The sequence below is a fragment of the Macaca nemestrina genome, chromosome 5 (assembly GCF_043159975.1).
Source record: "Macaca nemestrina isolate mMacNem1 chromosome 5, mMacNem.hap1, whole genome shotgun sequence".
Lineage (NCBI taxonomy): Eukaryota > Metazoa > Chordata > Mammalia > Primates > Cercopithecidae > Macaca > Macaca nemestrina.
Window position 1 is genome coordinate 11,165,399 of NC_092129.1, and position 19,836 is coordinate 11,185,234.

Genomic DNA, 19,836 nt, shown 5'->3' on the forward strand with positions numbered 1-19,836 from the left:
AGAGATAACTTCCAGCTGATTTGAAGAAAGGGATGTGTTGTAAATTTAACGCAAGCTTTCAAATCCATCACAAGTCATACTTACCAAGCAAACATAAGAATAAGTGTGCATTTCCTCATTTGCGGAGTTCTCACCAGATCTAAAAAGGATGGATTACTAACTTCCTCATCTGTAACAGTGATCTATATAAGAAAAGCAGATTTCAGTAGCAATAGACAGCAAAAACAATAACAACAACAACAAAAACCAAAACAAACAAACAAAAACACCTGCATAGCATAGACTTGTCATTAACCAGAATCAAATGATCTTACTGAAGTGACTAGCGGCTTTCATAATATGTTAAAACCTGAGAATTAAAACACTTCTGCTCTGGGATTTAGAACACATCAAATTCACAAAGATAGGATTGCTGCACTGAGAATCTGTTCTTAGGATAATTTCAGTACTTTATGTTACACTGGTCTGTGTGTTCTAAAGTAAAATACACATGCATATTTATTAAATTGGGGGAAATGAGAGTCAGGGTGGGTGAAGCAAGTGGGATCCAACCAATTTAGGGTTTCTTTATAAACTAAATCCTCAAATCTGACTTTCACAAACAAAATAGAGCAATGTTAAATTTGAGAGCAAGCACCAAATGTATTATTTTGCTTTTGTCCATTTATTGTAATCTAATATCTTTTTGATCCGGAAAAATTCAGCTCATCTCTATCTGGCCATTCAAGAAGTTGGTCTTTTCACTTCAATTCAGTAAATACTGCTATTGGCCAACCACGTACAAGACACTGAAAAAAGCGAAGCTGCAGAGGACACCCCTGATCCCCACACCCTGCCTCTAGTCTAACATGCGGAAGCATCAGAGCACGATCCCCTGCAGTGACCACAGCTCCAGTTTCCTGCGCTTATCAGTCTCTTACCTCTGCATGGAGGGCTCTTTGACCTCCTCAGTCCTGATTTTACCTCCCCTGGGAGGCCTTTCCTAGCCTCAGATAGAATTGATGGCTCCCAAATTCTGCCTCTACTCCCTGGACCTCTATCCTAGAACCTGCACAACAGCATTCCCCTGCAGGTCTGGAGCTCTTAGAAGGCAGGGAGTGCATTGTCACACCAAGCAAAGTGCCTGGTGTTCAACAACTGTTTGTATAACGACTGAGTGCTGAAGCAAGAAGTCAAGTGCCCTGGTTATATCTGCTCTTGGTGTTGTCCTCGGTTTCTCTGCTCCTATTAAACAGAAATGCTGGCTACTAATGACAAGGTCCCTGTGGTCTATTTGTACAACACCACATTTGGCCCAGATTGAATGAAAATCTAGGCAAATTTTCTCCAAAGCTTTGAGCCAAAGTCTCTCTACCAGTAATCACAAAAATTTGACTTAGAGCATATGCACACCGATAGTACCTTGTCAATCATAGATTCTAAACAGTAAATTCAATAGATTAACCAAAGCTTGATATCTTCTGCCTATCTTTGCTCCAAGGAAAGACACACACACAAAAGTAGACTGCAAAATGAATGCCTTTGGTCACTTTCTTTTCCAAAGTCTTCACAATCCTGTATTTCTTTTATACCAAAAATTGGTTTTCTACATTTTAACATCTCTTAATTGGAAGGTGTCCTACAACTGAGCTGATAAGAGAGCAATGTGTCCTAGTTTAAACAACATGGTTTCCCTTACTTAGTGGTACATAAAATGACTATGTGTCTTAAAATCAATAGTGTCTAGAGTCAACAAAACAATAGTTGCCATGACAATCGCCGTGGAAGACTGCTGATTGATTCCACCGTCCATTCTTCCCTTCCCACTTTTGAGAATACATAGAATTTTAGTTGGGCATATGGCAGCCTAGTGAGAGTCATTTTTTCTATCCTCTTTTTCAACTGTGAGTGGCACTGTGATAAGACTTCAGCAATGAGGTGGTTGTGGGGGTCATGTTCTAGGTCTCAGCATTTAAAAAGGTAATAACTTGCTGCAAGAAGATGCCGGCGAGCTTCAACCATACAGCCTGTGTAGACCATGGTGGAGATGCAAGACAAATGGAACTCAGGCCCTGGAGGGCCTCATGGAGTACAGCTGCCTCGCTAGAGCTGGGCTGCTCACCTCTGGGTGGGTGTGCTAGAGATAAAAACACTTTTCCCTTTTTCATCACTGTATTTTCGAGGACTTTGTTTCATTAGCAAGTTGACCTGGATCTTAACTAATATAATGTCTATGAAGATGACCCCTGAGCTAACCTTCTAAATTTGAAGATCCCAATGAGGGATTTTTCTGTGTCTACCTTAACCTTTGCTGTTCAAAAAACAAGTCAGGAATATCAAAAGTGAAAGACAAGAACTCGATATATTACAAAAATATATATTGTATAGTTTGTTGCTGAAATGTTTTCTACAATTCATTTCTATGTGTTAATACATTAAAATGGCTAGTGTTTATGGAGTGTGTGATATTAGATTCTGGACTAAGCACTTTACATGGATTATTTTAAGTCTCATCAAAGTTCTATAAAGTTAGTACTTTTGTTAATCTTACTCTATAAATAAGGAAAACAAGGCTTAGGACTTTAAGGAGTGAATAGTTGCCAGGAATTCAAACCAGGCAATTGATTGGTGAGCCTGTGCTCCTGATCCCCACATGGCACTGCTGAATATATTTCATTCTGGAAACATTCTTGATAGTTGATGGTCACATCTAAACATTTTTAAAGAAAGACACTGTGCACTTGACCTAAAACTAAATCTTTAATTAAAACATTATTTTATGAAAAAATTTTGACTAATTTAGATTTTAAAGATTTTTAAATTCAGGATTAAAACCACCCATCCTGCGAGGACAATGTTCCTGCACGAAAGCATCACCACCAACTCATTCCCATGAGTTTTTCCTTTTACTGAGGGCTTTTCCACAACTCAGACTTGGGGCTGCCGGGCAGTGTTAGTCTCAGACTCTTCTCTCTCCAGGGATTCCCTGACAGGATCCCTTGTCTACATATCAACACCACTGTCCATTCAGTGCACACAGGTGGCAATACTTTTTTCTTTGCTTTTCAAAAGAAATATTCACAGCAATTTATTATTGGCTCTCTTTTATTTCCTCTTCAGTCTTCTGCTGAGAGCTATGACTTCTATCCACCAGCTACGAGTCTGAACAAATTCACTCTCACTCAAGTTTCCAGTTCCAACATCCCAGAGTTGAAGGGAAATCCTACATCACAAATTTCAAGATCTCTGGTCAGTTCAGGTAGATAGTTTGACTTTTAAAAAAAAAATTTAAAAAAATGTTTTTGAGATAGGGTCTCTCTCTATCGCCCAGGCTGGAGTGTAGTGGTGTAATCATGACTCACTACAGCCTTAACCTCCCTGACTCAAGCAATCCTCCCACCTCAGCCTCCTGAGCAGCTGGTACCACAGGTGTATGCCACAGAACCTGGCTGCTTCTGCTTCTTCTTCTTCTTCTCCTTCTCCTTCTCCTTCTTCTTCTCCTCCTTCCTCTCCTCCTTCCTCTCCTCCTTCCTCTTCTTCCTCTCCTTCCTCTCCCTCTTCTCCCTCCTCCTCCTCCTCTTCTTCTTCCTCTTCTTCTTCTCCTTCTCCTTCTCCTTCTCCTCCTCCTCCTCCTCCTCCTCCTCTTCTTCTCTTCTTCTTCTTCTTCTTCTTCTTCTTCTTCTTCTTCTTCTTCTTCTTCTTCTTCTTCTTCTTCTTCTTCTTCTTCTCCTCCTCCTCCTCCTCCTCCTCCTCCTCCTCCTTCTTCTTCTTCTTTGTAGTAGTAGTAGTAGTAGTAGTAGTAGTAGTAGTAGAAGTAGAGACAGGGTCTTGCCCTGGTTGACCTTGAACTCCTGGGTTTGAACAATCCTCCTGACTCAGCCTCCCAAAATGTTGGGATTACAGGCATTAGCCATCATGCCCAGCCTAATTTGACATTTAAACACATTTGTAGATTTTTCAGTTGTTCATGATTTTTCATTTTTTTTTAAGTGATAAAGAAGCATCTCTTGCTTTCATGTTGGCTCTGTAGATAATTGCCTTTCTCTGGCAAATCTCCAGTCACTCAATGACCACAGAATTATGACATGTTAGATTTTGGCAAGAAAATAAAGATCTTATGTATTAACCTAGAGGTTGGCAAACCTTTTCTGCAAATGGCCATCTATTAAATGTTTTTGGTTTTGTGAGCTCTAAGACCTCTGTTGGAACTACTTAACTTTACCATTGTAGTGTGAAAACAATCATAGACAATACATAAATGGGTTCCAACAAAACTTTATTTACAAAAACAGGTTGCTTGCATGTCCGGCCTGCAAGCTGTAGTTTGCTGACCCCTGAACGAGAGACTTAGTGCTGGGGCAATTTGTACAGATACTACTATCATTCCCATTACAGAGAGAAAGAAGTTGAGGTGGAGGAAAGCTATGTACTTTACCCAAGGAGGACACACAGACAGTAAGAAGACGAACCAGGAGGTTGATAGCAAAGTCTGTATGTTTAACCATTATGCTGTAATGTGTCTGCAGTATGTAGAATATAATATTTATTGTTTAAAAGTATGCCATATCATTTCATTAATTACTTTCTTCTTTTCAGCTACAAATATTCTCTGAAAATTAAAAATTAAGCCTACATTGGAAAGCCAAAGCGGACAGATCACGAGGTCAGAAGTTTGAGACCAGCCTGGCCAACATGGTGAAACCCCGTCTCTACTAAAAATACAAAATATATCTGGGCTTGGTGGTGGGCGTCTGTAATCCCAGCTACTCGGGAGGCTGAGGCAGGAGAATCGTTTGAACCTGGGAGGCAGAGTTGCAGTGAGTGGAGATCTCGCCATTGCATTCCAGCTTGGGTGTCAGGGGAAGACTCCGTCTCAAAAAAAAAAAAAAAAAAAAAAAAAAAAAAGCCTACATTATTTTCGTAGCAAAAAAAGCTCACTTTTAAAGTCATGGACTTAAATTAGACACAGTGTACCCAATCGTTGACTTCCTTCTGTTTCCTAACAGAACTCTCACTACACTCTCCCACACTACCAATTCACGTGTTTACGGGTGCTGACTCTGCTTCCAGTTGCAGGGGGGAGGCCTGATTAGTTTAGGGAAATCCTATCCTCCATGTCAGTGACTGGGCACATGACCCAGTTTGAACCAATGAGAAATGGGCATACAACCCAATTCGGGCCAATGACAAATGGACTTCTGGGAAAGTCCTTCATTGCTCTTAAGTCAGAAGTTCCTGAAGAAATCTTTTCTTTCTTCCTTCAAGGAATAAATGAGGAGATTGTGGGCTCAAATACATCTTAGCAGTCATCTTACACCGATGAGACAACAAGTCTTAAGATGAAGCTATCCTGTCAGCAGAGTGGAGAGAGGGGAAGAAAACCATGGTTTAATGAGATTGTCGAGACCCTGGTCTGGCCAACCCTGAATGCTGCTGTTACTAGAATTCCAGACACATGAGCCAGTGAATATCTTTATTGTCCGAACCTATTTAAGTTGGTTTTCTGGTTACTTGTTGCCAAAAGCAGAATTATGTGAAGAATCCAATCCAGAACAATGCTTTTGCTTTAGTAACTGAATATTTTAGGCAATTTCTTTTTAGCAAATAGTTAAAATAATTGCTTCTGTACTCCAGTCCACTCCATAAAAATACCTGTTATAAGTCTTAATTTCAAATTTTTAAGAGTTAGAACAGAGTGGTAATATGATCTCTGCTTTTTCCAGACCACAAGTTTACTGCCTCATATATACCCTCTACCAAAAAAAAAAAAAAAATACTAGGTGTTGATAACGAATTAAGGGAGTCAGGACCATGAAACCAATCTTCCCTGTCCAGTGAATGAAAGGATTAAGAGTACTTCCAAGCAAGTACATATTTTGCTACATTTAAGGACAAATCCAGCTGGTCTTTGATTTACTAACATCTCCACAATGACGCACATATTCTGAAAGATGACCCACTTTCTAGGCATCCAAAGGCCTTGAGAGACTTAAAACCATATCTTGGGTGGAATTCATCCAGGAAAATCTTGGCAACTCCTGTGCCGTGGCGGCCGCCACTATTATTCTTTTACAATAACTTCTAGCTCTATATCTATGCTGAGTTTCTGTTGCCAAAGGGTTACTAAATTTTGCCCGGTCTGAGTCAGACACACAAAAAAACCAAAATGCTATGCCAGGTGTAAAATTTAAAAAAAAATTGCTTTATTACTCACATACCATTTACATGCACTGTATGATATTTACATATAATTTATGTACAATAAACTCCAGCAATTCTAAGTGCACGCTTTGAAGACTTTTGACAGATATATAGTCTTACACCACTACCACAACCGTGGTACAGACACTTTCCATGATCCCCAAAATTTTCCTTGTGTCTCAGTGAAGTCAGTCCCCTCCACCCACTCTGGGCTCTGGAAACCCAGATCTGCTTTCTATCATGACAGTTTTGCTTTTTCTAGAATTTCATAGAAACAGAATCAACAGTGTCTCACTTGGCATCCCATTTTGTCATACCTTTTGTGCCATCTAAATGGGGATGCTGGTTTTGATTTGAAGCAAATGGAGAAAAGGGTGATGTTCTGGGTAACACTAGCTGTTCGGAGGCTTGTTGCCTAGTATCAACACACTACTCATAGGAAAAGGTATTGCTCAAGGTTAAACTGCAGAGGTTAGTTTCCTTGCAATTATTTAATGAGCTGAATTTCTACTTGCCCTATTCATCGCTTTGATTATCTTTTAATTCTGCCAAGACTGTGTTTTCCATCAACAATGATATACTCTATATTAAAAGAACACTTTATTCATCTTTCTTTGATTAATTCAGCTCTCTTTGAAATTCTTGCTGGTGAAACATTTCTTCAAGTTGACATTTTAATTTAAATTGCCAAAGAAGAGAAAGACATTATAAATAATCATCTGTTATAAATACGGTGTTCAGAACTCCCCACATGGAGTACTGGTCTCAGAGTAAAAAAAAAAGACAGTCAGGGTCAGGCCAGACATGTGGTATTCTACTCAGAACATTTTTTTACTAGCATGTTATTTAAACTATTTGAGCCTTAGTTTTCTCATCAGTAGCAGGAGAATAATAATATTCAATTTTATTATTTCAGTATTATTATCAAATATTATTCATTTATCAAATCACACCTTATTAGTTTTGAAAATTCATTTAAGTAACCCATCTATATAGATACACAGATATGTGTACATATACACAGATACATACACGTGTGTGTATAGATACATATATGCAACTATATACACACACACACACCTGGCACACAATATGTCATATTCAGTAACAGAGGCTGTCAACATTAATATTGTGTTTTATAACATTTGAGAGTTACTTTATTTCCAGGTGATAATTCACCCAGCAATTTTTCCTTTAGTAATTAGTAGCTAATGCTTTAATACATAAAGGGAGATGCTTTTAAAGGTCCTCAGATAAAGAGAATGGTTGCTCTGCCTTTTTTTTTAAGGAATGGATTTCTTTTTATGTTGAATTTTCTTAAATATACCAGATGTATTTAATGTTGATTTGGAACAGCGGATCTACCAGGATTAAGGCAGGGTAATTTTTCATGAATGTGCACACTGGCAAACACCACGTACGGAGCCTTGCAACTCAAAGTATGACCCACAAGTCAGCAGCGTCGGTCTCTCCTGGGAGCCTGCTGAACAAGCCTTGCCCCAGATCTAGAGAGAAAATCTGCATGTTAACCACATCCCCAGGAGGCTAGCATGAGAAGCACTAAGAGTCAAGGAACAGCAATCCCACCTCATCGGTTCACTCACATTGTTTACTTCCAACTGGGGCTCTGGGTGCAGAAATGTGAGTCCTCCCAGGTTTAGGAGGGAGAAATACATTTACCAGCAGGGTCTACTATGGGCAGCGGGAAGGCGACAGTGTTTGTAGCTGCTTGTCTAGCCTTGTGATTTTGTCTGGTTGTTCTCAATAAGAGACTTCTTCATCAGTTGTTGTATTTCACAAGGAAAGATGACACCGATAAGAAAGAAAACTTATCTGCTCTTGAGTCTAATACTGTGATTTATTCGGTGAATGTGTCATCACTAGTTCCCTAAAGGTTCTGCTCTCTAGAAACTTTTCATCTCTAAGAAGTCTGTGTCAATAAAATGTTATTTGAGGTCTTTGGGCTTACCGATTGGGGGAACCAGAAACCACTTTCAAAAGTTAAAGTATCCATTGGTCTTACAGACAAGCATCAGGAACCAGAGGGCCTGGTGGGGCTGGGAGGAAGCTCGGCAGTGACAGCTGAGGTGCTCATGTCCTTCCATCTCACTGCCCAGTGGATAATAAGCTCATTAGTCAGAATAGGACCAGCCCAGAATGGCCAGGAGTAAGCATGTCATGTTACAGAGCTGTAGCCAGCTTCTAGGGGAAAATAGCACTATCTGGTACCCATAAAAGAGAATTTGCCAAATTACCTGTAGTACTGTGGCAAGTTTTGAAAACCTGCTTATCCTTTAAAACAAGAGTAGATAAAATATTTACCATGCAAGAGCATTTATGATGGAGAAATATTCCGTATTAAAATTATCATGAATGTTTGATATTTATTAAAGTAGTTAAAAATAAATCCCAGGCCTCTGAACCAGTGCTGTCCAGTAAGAATATAATGTGAGCCACACACATACATTTACATTTTCTAGTGGCCACATTAAAAAACATAAAGAGGAACAGGGGAAATGAATTTATAACACATTTCATGTAATCCAATGTATCCAAAACGTGATCATTTCAAGGTGTAACCAATATGAAATTATTCATGAGGCGTTTTATACCCTTCGCTTCCTGTTAAATCTTTGAAATCCATTGTACAGTTTGCTTGACAGCACATCTCAGTTCAGACTTGCCACATCTGAAGTGTTCAACTGTACATGAGTCTAGGAGCTACCGTGCTGCACCGAGCGAGTCTGGTCACCTGCAGCCCAGGTGGCTCTTTCATTGAGACACTCCATGGAGAAGATATTTTATTCCGTTAGCTCGAGTTGGCCTGAAAGAGTGCCCCAGTCCCCCACCTCCTAGATGACTGGGCATGCTGCCCAGAACAGCAAATGGGCCTCTATCTATGCAGTCCCAGGAGGGACCCAGAGGGCAGCCTCAGTACTGGCAAAGGTTAACGGATTGCAGCTGTGGGTCACATGTTGGAACATTTCTTCATTTCTCAAAAGCAATGCTGGGAGGGTTTTATTTTTATTTTTTGTTTGTGTGTGTGGGTGGGGGGGGAGGAGAGCCTATTGATGTAAGAGGAGAAAGAAAAAAAGAGAATATACTCTCAGTTCTAAAACTCTAACTCTAAAGGCTCAGAAATTAAGGGAATATGCATCAAAACTTGTGTGGACTGAATCCAACATGTCATCGAAAGCTCCAGCAGCACCTATGCCAGCAGTCATCACAGAAACAGAAAGGTTCTAAATATCACATTTTTGAAATGCCCAGTGCCTGAAACTATGGTAGCATGTATGGATACACAAAATTTTAAGTTCCATGTAGAGGCAAATTGAGTGTCTATAAGACACTGGTCAGCCAAAGTTGTTTTGAAGAGAGAGAAAAAGAGAGTTTGAGTGAAGAAAATCCTCTGCTTTATCGCAAGTAAAAATCAAAACCACACACTCCTGCCAAGAACAATTCTTATCATCACTTCTTCTCAGTCTTCTGAATGCTTTGGGAATTATTTCAACAGGAACATGGTCTTTAACATCAGCATCAGTAACGTATGAGTTCATCAGACCACCTGTCCACTAGCCAGCTGAGGGAACTGTTCCAGCCGTTAGGTGTGGGCAGGATTCCAGGATCACTGCAACCTTGTCCCGCTAGATTCCTAGGAGGTGTCTCCTGCTGGGGCCTGGGCATAGAAGGCCCTCCCCACACTGTCCTGGGTTGGCAGAGCTTTCTGCACAGGTCAAGGACAGCCAGGGTGACATCAGCCCCAGTCACTGAGTGCTCAGAGAAAGGGTGACTGGGGCAAGTCCCGACTACATTCTCAAAGAGCCAGTAGCTGGGACTTGATGCCGCCTATATTCCTCCAGCCCTTTTCTCAGGAAAATGGAGCCTTCCCTCGTTTCCTGCATTTTTCCTGCATGTTCTCTTGGCAAGCCGGCAGTGGGGTCTCTGCGTTGCCCTCAACCTTCCCCCATCAGCTCGGGTCACAAGAATCTCTTCCATCGCTGCATGCTCAGGGTGCTTTGTCTTCATCCTGGCTCTGACCTGGTCCCTGCCTGCTGGAAGAGTCCTGACTGCCCTTCGATTTCTTCTGTTTTCCATGTGCTCCAGTGAAGTTACAAAGAATCTCACCAGTAACTAGAGACGTGCAACTCAGTGCTTTCACTGAGGGGGCTGGAAAAGTTAGGAAACTGGAGCGTACTAAATATAGATGTGGACAATAGGGACCCACAGGTCCCACTAGTGGGGTAGACACAGAAAGCAAGCTGGTGTTATTCAGGGTACAAAGCTTGCCCGCACACCAGGACCCAAGGGATCCGCTTCTAGGCCTTGAACTCCATGGAGAGCATTACACAGGTCAGAAGAGGACATGTATGAAAACACCGATCACAATTATTGAAGGCAACCCAGGTGTCCATCATTAGGAAGATGGAGACCAGAGGCACAGCAGGTGTGGCCTACTGAAAATCACACGACAGTTGGAAGCAATGCACTCACACACGAACAAGTTGGATAGACACTTAAAACACATAGTTGAGTGAAAAAGTAAGAAATACAAGGTCTGGAGTGGCACGATGCCATTTGTATCACCTGAATACACACAGCACGCTCCACTTCATAAGGACACATTAATAGCAAACACATAAATCAGACACATTAGAGTGGAAACCTACCGAGGGGAGAGTGGGGATAGAGGAGGAAGGGGAGAAGAAAATCAAGCAGGACATGAGATGAGTGTTGCACAGCCCAGTGATGCCTGAACCATGCACAGAGTCCTAAGTAACCCAACTCTGTACCCCTCAGAAAACAAGAACCAAAACCACTTAGTCTAAGTGACTAAGAGTCCCTTAGATGTCATCTTGGAATTTCCTCCATTTTCAGTGCTTCCAATTTGTCAAATATCCAAATTTTGCCTTCCTTATGTAGCTCAGACAAACTTTGGTTTCGTCTGAAAATGCTGAGAAATATTCCAGAGAAAGTCAGGTATAGTTGAAAAGTTTGAAGATCAGTGTAGATGCACCTCAAAATAAATATCACAGTCATTTAATGAGTTTTGGAGTTTGTGGGTTGCTTACTTTTCTGGTTCTTGATTTGCAGAATATTTTCTGCATATGGTAACTCATTTTTCACTGGTACATCCTTTATGCTGCTTAAGGCAGAACGTTTAGAGATAGCTGAGATTCTCTTACGTAGCAGCCACAAGCGAGTAACACACGCTATCTCTGGAATTCCAGTCCTGAATATTGCTGACAGCGAAGCATGTTGTGTCTCATGGCTGGTCTCTGGGCCATGGTAATTAATCTGCATTAATGTTATATTGTGTTCACTATTTATTCAACTTTGAACTGTGACTTGATTTATCATATTCCAACAAATATATAGACTAGTTTCCATAATTAATAACTGTCCTTACCCTACCTAGATTTCAATGTGAATGTCTATGTGTACTTCAATCAAAATTAAAACACACTGTGGTGATTTCCAGACATTGCATATAGGACTCAATCTACTCTTCAACTTCAGGTTTAGTTGTATTGTGCATATCTATATGATGAAACAAGTATAGTTAAATAAAGACCTATTATTAGTAGGGAGAGATGGAAAACAGCTCAAAAAGAAAAAAGGAAAAAGGAAAGCAACCATAGAGGATTAGAGAAAATAGAAGGCATCTTAAATGCGTGTGGGGAGACATTTTTGAAAGTGAACATTGCACAGAGGTTATTTTAAAAATAGATGCCTTGAATGCAGCGCCCAGTAACTATCTGCTGAATAAATGGAGGAATAAATGAAGATAAATGACTGCTACATTGTGTATATCCATACACTTTTGTTTCTGGGACAACCTCATGTCAGTGACATTAAAATAGTTTTTCAAAACATGTGGTGATCAAATAAGAATTCTGTGATTCAGTTTTTAATGTGAAAAATTTTTCACTGCAATGATTAATACTCAACTTGTTTAAATTTAGAGGTTGGCTATTTCTAGACAACAAAATGTACCAAGTTGTTTACAGAATTGTGGAAAGAAAGGGGATGGCAGCAGTCCTACATGAAGTTGATACTATATTTCACTCAATTGACATCAAAAACCTGTCTCCTGCTAACTTGAGAGCAGCCTGTGTCAATGCAGAGTATAAACTGTTATGAACTGCAGAGGGAATACCTGAAATATCTTTAGAAAAATGTGTCTAGGTCACATCTCAAAGAGAAGTGTGTAAGCCTGGCTGAACACACATACTAATCAAAACATGTGTGTAAGTATTCAATCTCTGTTTCACTCTGTGCCATAAAAATAATTGTGCTGAGTATTCCATAAGCCTTCCTCAGTCTTCCTCAAGATCTAAACTACTTGTGATGTGTTGACTCTGAAATGTAAGCCAGAAAAGGCCAAGATTCATCTTTGAGAGACAGGCAATTGGGAACCGTGGTACTCAACCCATCCTATGCACCTTTGAGAGACAGTAGGCAGCTGGGAGCCATAGCACTCAATCCACCCTACTTAACATGTAGAATTTGTCCCTAAGGTCAGTGGAAGATAAAAATATAATGAACTCAGGAGTATTTTATTGAATGAAAGAAATGAAGAGATCCTAGAAGTTGTTATCATGAAGTTTATGTATGTGTGCATAAATTGCATAAACATATGTATGTATGTAAGACTCTCAGCAACAGGTAGAGACACCTTACTTGTGCTTACAGTGACTCATCCTTTTTGAGCATGAGGACGTCTGATTAATGTCAAAAAAATTTAAAGATTGCCCACATGACAGGAATTATGCTCTTCACTTCTGTTCTTCGAGACCACATAATGACACAAATTTACTATGATTTAATAACACTTTTCAATTTATTATTGGTTATTAATTATAACTGTATTTAATTTTATCTGAAGAAAGTACATTTTTCTAATCCAAGATGTATTATTAGTTCATTCAACAGACAAGGCTTGGTTGCTGATGGTTTGTGGACCTTTGCAATAACTCCATAGTCCCTAGGATCTGTGGCCCACTGGGACAGATTCCTTTATCAACTCCAGGACTGAGGTTACAGTGGCTGGGAGACAGGAATGTGTAAACAAGAACATCCAGGATTCCCTGTCTGCTCACCCTCCATATTCATCACTAAAGAAGCTGACAAAGTTTTGCTGTTAACACAAAAGATTTCTGTAGCAGGAGAACATCCTTGGTTCTGGCCGTTTTCCCTAACACCATCTAAGCTCTTCTGCAAAGGCTAAAGGGACCTCATCACCAATTAACACCTCCTTTATTCAGACACCTTACAAAGACTTTGTCTCAATCCGTTTGCCTTTCTGTATATGAAATTATATTTCCTTCCCTCAAATAGCACCAAATTCAGAGAAAAAAGAAAACAGAGCAGACCTATGTTACTTTTTCCAAACCAAGTTATCTAGCCATCTCTGCATTGCAGGGGCCTCATGCTGTTTGTATGACTGGGTGGGTCCCACCATCAGCCCCCACATGAAGACGTGTTGCTATACCAACATAACCCAGGTGTTCGTCCACCCATTTATGAGATAGATCTTAATTTTAATTCTTTGTAGGGAAGGGAGGATTGATTCCGTGAAAATCCAGCACCTGATACCTTTTTTATCATCTTCCTGGATGGGACCTCAAGAGATTAAATGACAATGTGTTTTCGCACTTACTTACTGTTTAGTACAATTTCCTCCAGCTTCATCTACATCAAAGGGGCACATCTGTGTACACCGACGTTCAATCTAGTGCTGGGGAATTTAAATGAATTTCATCTACTTCTCGAGCCACGTCTCTCTTCTTACGATTATTTCATGAAGAAAGACAATTTTCCCGGTGGGTCAAAGGTCTAGCAAGCAGTACTGCCATGGCAACACAGCTCTGGGTTATGAATAACACGGGGACTTCTGCCAGGGTTGCTGGCTGTGCAGGGCTCTGGCAGTTGTATTCATTATTGTCTCCACCAAGGAGCGTGTTCACAGAGAGGAGTATTTTCTCATTTATCCACAGTCAAGAAGCCCAGTAATTTGGATTGCGGAAACTGGTTTTGTTGAACACACAAGAATGGACCAAATGGCAAAGGAGCAAAACATGTGAAGAAGCTGAGCCTCTTCCCTCACACTGTTAGACTGGAAGGATTCCAGAGAGGGTATCAGAAGGCCCTTCCCCAGCAGATGCTTGAAATGGAAAAAGGACAGGCAAACTCACTCCTCTTTTCTGTTAGAGAGGGACACAGACTCAAAATAATAAAATTAGATGCTTACACAACTCCCGAAAAAGAGAACAACCAAGATTAATGGAATAAAACAAGGCTGTGTGGCCGAGGAGTTTTGCCTTGTGTTTTACTTTTGTTTGTAATACTGCCGGGGCTCAGGGTAGGCAGGAAAGAAAGAAATGCTTCTTTGCCTACCAAGGGGTGCTGGAGTAGAAATGGGAAGACTCTTGTTCCTAAAGGGCAAGGGGAAGCCCAGCCTTTGAGAAGGGAAAGGGAGAAGCCCATGCATTTAGATTCATAACTAATCACGGATAACTGAGCAGTTCCCAATGTCACTTTGCAAAGCTCGGAACTCCTGTGTCATAAGCCACGTGGACTGCCAGGATCCCAGTAGTAGTGAGAGAAGAGTCAGTGAGAAAGCAAAGGGCTTTGGCTCTCCCTAACCAAGCAACAGGACTTGTTCCTCCATATGGAGAGGCTAGTTAGGGAAAAAAGGGCTTTGTGTTTTCCATGGGCTGGCCCTGCTGTCTGTGGCCTGGGGACTTGTCTGGGAAATGGGTTGGCAGCAGCCGTCTCAAGGAAGGGCAAGTCCAGTCATCAAGACAGCATCAGCATCTTGCTTTAAGGCCATGGATGTGTGGGGACAGGACAGAAACCTGCCTTCTGAGGATGAAGCAGGCAGGAATTAAGCAGGGCCAGAACCATAGTTGAATGGGCAAGGACTCAGGACCAGATGAAGAACTGGGGGAGACACGAGGCTCTGAGGAGGAAGGGGCGGGGGAAGAAAGAGGAAGCCTAGCAGGTAACTCGACAGGCTCAGCAACCTGCCCCCAATCCCAGGAACAGCTGGCAAGCAGATCCCAGACCCATCCTCCAGTCGGGCGGGAATCCCGTGTCTTCTCCTAGGCATCAGGGCCCATGGGGTGGGCAGAGAGGACTTGTGATGCCTGCAAGTGTAGACCTTAGGAATCATCCTCTGAGCATAACTGGGGAGACGAGGACTGACCCAGTCATGGAGGAACCAACTCTACCCAGTTTGCCTGAGACATTTTTTGGTGTTAGCTCTGAAACTCCCAACTCCCCAGCCCTGGGCAAACAGTTGGCCACCCTGCTGGACACTGCCTGAGTCCCTCTGTTGTCCTGGGTTCTGTAAATACACTCACTCTTTAGCAATATGTCCTCAGACACCAGAATTGATTGTGAGGACTGAACGTAGGAAGTTTATGGGACCGTAATGCGGAATGCTTTCCTTTCCCAGTTCCGATGAACAGTTTTCAAGCCCTAACTTGTACAGCAGAGATAGTTAAGATTTTGATAAAGGCATGACCCAATTATTTATTTTCCCAGAGGAAATCTGGAAGATGAGTTTGGGTGAGTAGGGGGAAAGGCCCTGACTCACCACGGTTCCTTGTGCACAATGCTGCTCTCTGATGAGGCACCCCAGAAGTCTGCCTAGCCTGTTCCAAGGCTGCAATCTCACTCCTTAAAGCACCTTTAAATTGAATTTCCAATTCAATTTAAATTCAAGTAAAGCTGTAGGAGAACATCCTCCCCTCAATATCTCTCCAGGTTGAATGACAGCCCACTGACCCGGGCGATGCCAGGCTGAGTTTCCTTTTGTGGAAGGAAATGAGTGCTGGGCACCATGCTTGAGAAAGGACGTTGGGGGTCTTGACATGCTATGGATGGAACCGTTCACTGGTACAGTCTTTATGGCTATTTCATTGTAGCATGAACAGTTTTCTTATTTTATGCCATATAGTCTTGTTTTCAAAAAGTTAAAGACATGGAAAGTAAAGAAATGCATTTAAATACACACCATTTCTAGAACTCAGGCTATTTTTTTAAATAGGAAGTATTATTAAATTAATTATTGGCTACAAAGGTCCATTCTGTGTTGAGTATGTCCAGTGTCCTAACATATTTTTATGCATTCAGGCATATTCTAAGTTAAAGTGAGTGTGATGGTACACATACTACAGTTATCATTTTTATGAGTCATTTTGAAGATGAGAGCTTTGCTGGTAGAATTGGCACCATTCATCCCGTAAAAGGAGAGGAGGAAGACTTAGCCTCTCGGGAGAAAGCTCTGGATGGGTTCCCAGTGACTTTCTTTCCAATAACTGTTTTTGAGACTTTCTTTGTTTTTGAGACTCACGCCTTTCTCATTCCAACACTGGTCTGCCTTAGAGATCCCTCAGGTACTCCCTGTGCCTAAACTATGTTCTCTGGATCTTTTGAAATAAATTCCCCGAAGAGAGATTTCAAATCTGAAGTCTGAGATTACAACTAAACACAATTAACGAAGACAGCAGTAACTGAACTGAAATCAGCTAAACACAACAATTAACGAAGACAGCAGTAACTGAACTGGAATACCACCATCCCCGATGGGCTCCAAGCAAGTTGGAATCACAGTGTGGTTCCCCTTTTGAAAAAACAAAAATTATGTTTATAAAAATCCCCCTTTGAAAGGAAATGTCAGAAACAGATATTCCCAAAGCTGGAAAGTCCCTTTCTGTAGCAATATTGGTGTTTATGTGACCGCTCAACAAATGATAGAAAAGACGGTAGCTATTAAGGTCTAGAAGTCTCCCTGATAACTAAGATAATAAAAAAAATCCAGCAGGACACTTTCTAATGAGGTTTTAATCTTTTCTATTTTGGAAATATTTCACACAGTGGTGTGGTATCATTTATATTGATGATGGGGCTAAAGGAATCCCTTTGGAATTGGAAAGCTCAAATTCTGTTCCTGATGTCACATAAACATACCACCATGGGAACTGCCTCAAGCATGTTTATGTGTGAACATGTATTGATATAACATCTAACGTTATTTTAAAAGCAGTAGATTCGCTATAAACTATACTTGTGTATCCAAAAAACAAACAAACTACAATCAAACCTTATGGGTTTATTGAGCCAGTATAGGATAAAACATCACTAACAAATATGGGCATATTCAGTTCCGTAGTAACAGAGTCCACTTGTTAGCTAGAATTGTAACTACTATTCTCTTTGAGCATATCCCATACAAAGATGAGAGGTATGGGGAGCTGGGGGCAGAGGAGAGGGATCTTTAGGATAAAGGCCTTTAAGATCCTGGGAGGAAAAAGCAAACCAAAATTGCTGCCACAGTTACTACCTGTGTAGCTGCATCACCTAGGTCAGTATAGTGACAGTGGCTGCTCACTCAGTGTTGACACAATCGGCTATTGTATTGGTCAGGGTTCTCCAGAGGGACAAAACTAATAGGATCTATGTATATATGAAAGGGAGTTTATTAGGAGAATTGGCTCACACGATCACAAGGTGAAGTCCCACGATAGGCTGTCTGCAAGCTGAGAAGGTAGGAAGCCAGGAATGGCTCAGAGTCCAAAAGCCTTAATAGTAGGGAAACCAACAGTGCAGCCTTCAGTCTGTGGCCAAAGGCCCGAGAGCCTCTGGCAAACCACTCATGTAAGTGCAAGAAGAACCTGGAGTCTGATGTCCAGGGACAGGAAGCATCCAGCACAGGAGAAGGATGAAAGCTATAAGACTCAGCAAGACATCCTATGTCACCACCTTCTGCCTGCTTTGCTCTATCCACACTGGCAGCCACCTGGATGGTGCTCACCTACATTGAGGGGAGGCTTCCTCTTCCAGTCCACTGACTCAAATGTTAATCTCCTCTGGCAGCACCCTCCTAGACACGCCCAGAAACAATACTTTCCCAGCTATCTAGGCATCCTTCAATCCAATCAAGTTGACACTTCACCATCAGAGCTATTGATAAATAATGCTGCATAACAGTCATCGATCTTAGCAGCATAGAATAGTAAGCATTCATTTATCTCATGTGTTTGTGGGCTGGGATGGGGCCTGCTAGTGTAGGTTCCAGGAAGCTTTGCTAGGTCAGCTCCATTCTGAATGTCTCTCAGCCTCCTTCCGGGCCCATAGGTGAGCCTGGGAATTTCTCCTCATGGTGATGGCTGAGGTGCGGAGATAAAAGCCCAACCACACAAGCACATTTCAAGCTTCTATTGCATCACATCTAGCAACCCGCCACTGGCCAAAGCAGGTATCATGGTCAACACCAGCATCAAAGGGCAGGAAGTCCACTGCACCTATCATGAGGCCAAAGCAATTTCATTGCCACGCCCAACATCTACAGAGCCAGGGAGTATTTTCATCCCTTGGAAATGAGAGAGAAAATGTGAATCTTCCCAAACAGTAATTTAATCTATCCCAATCCCTCACTTCTGCATCACCAAAATATGTGTCAAACCCTACTCTGGCAATTAAACTAGTAATATGATCAATTGCATTAGTTAGCTTTGGCTGCAAGAACAGATACCCGCAAATCCCTGTCGTACATACAGACACATTGAGCAGCAGTTTAGTGGGGAAACAAATTTTTCTTGGCCATGTCCCATACAGCTGCTGCAGCTCTGCTCCAGGCTGCAGCTCTTCTTCCGAGACCCACTCTGAAGGAACAGCACCGATTTGGGGTCTGCTGTTCTTGTGGCAGGAATTCATGACGCCTCTCAAAGCTTGTGCCCTGAATTGATATTCTGCTACTTCTACTCCTTGGGCCCAATCAAGTCAGGTGGATAAGCCTGACACTGGGTGGGGACATATATTGCCCACAGAGAGATACTGTTGTCAGTCATGTGGCAATGGGTGGGGTCGGGATGTAAAATCCTTTTACAGAGAAGTGAATAGTTGAGAGGATTAATACAATGTATCACAGAATTGTTCGGAATTGGTGGGTTCTTGGTCTCACTGACTTGAAGAATGAAGCCGGGACCGGTGAGTGTTACAGTTTCTAAAGATGGTGTGTCCGCAGTTTGTTCCTTCAGACGTTCAGATGTGTCTGGAGCTTTTTCCTTCTGGTTGGTTCGTGGTCTCGCTGTCAGAAGTGAAGCTGCAGGCCTTCCTGGTGAGCGTTACAGCTCTTAAAGGCAGCGCGTCTGGAGTTGTTCGTTCTTCCCATCCCAGTGGATTCCTGGTCTCACTGGCTTCAGGAGTGAAGCTGCAGACCTCCCCGGTGAATGTTACAGCTCATGCACGCCGCATAGACCCAAACACTGAGCAGCAACAAGATGTATTGCAAAAAGCAAAAGACGTAACGCTCCACTGACTGCAAGATGACCCCAGCTGGTTGCCACTGGCTGGCTCGGGCAGCCTGCTTTTATTCCCTTATCTGGCCCCACCCACATCCTGCCGATTGGTCCATTTTACAGAGAGCTGATTGGTCTATTTTACAGAGAGCTGATTGGTCCGTTTTGACAGAGTGCTGATTGGCCCGTTTACAATCCTTGAGCTAGACACACAGTCACAGAGAGCTAGTTAGCTAGCTAGAGTACCAACTGGTGCCTTTTACAAACCTTGAACAAGACACAGAGTGCTGATTGGTGTATTTACAAACCCTGAGCTAGACACAGAGTGCTGATTGGTGCACATACAATC

General features: G+C 41.8%; 1 protein-coding gene across 1 annotated transcript in view; it reads right to left on the reverse strand.

Moving 5' to 3' along the window:
* LOC105492006 (solute carrier family 22 member 3) overlaps positions 1 to 19,836 on the reverse strand; it is a 106,051-nt gene that overhangs the window by 16,414 nt on the left and 69,801 nt on the right. The window contains exon 6 of the mRNA XM_011758832.2: positions 85 to 182. Within this exon, the coding sequence (XP_011757134.1) occupies positions 85 to 182 (98 nt within the window). The remainder of the gene's footprint in view (positions 1 to 84; positions 183 to 19,836) is intronic.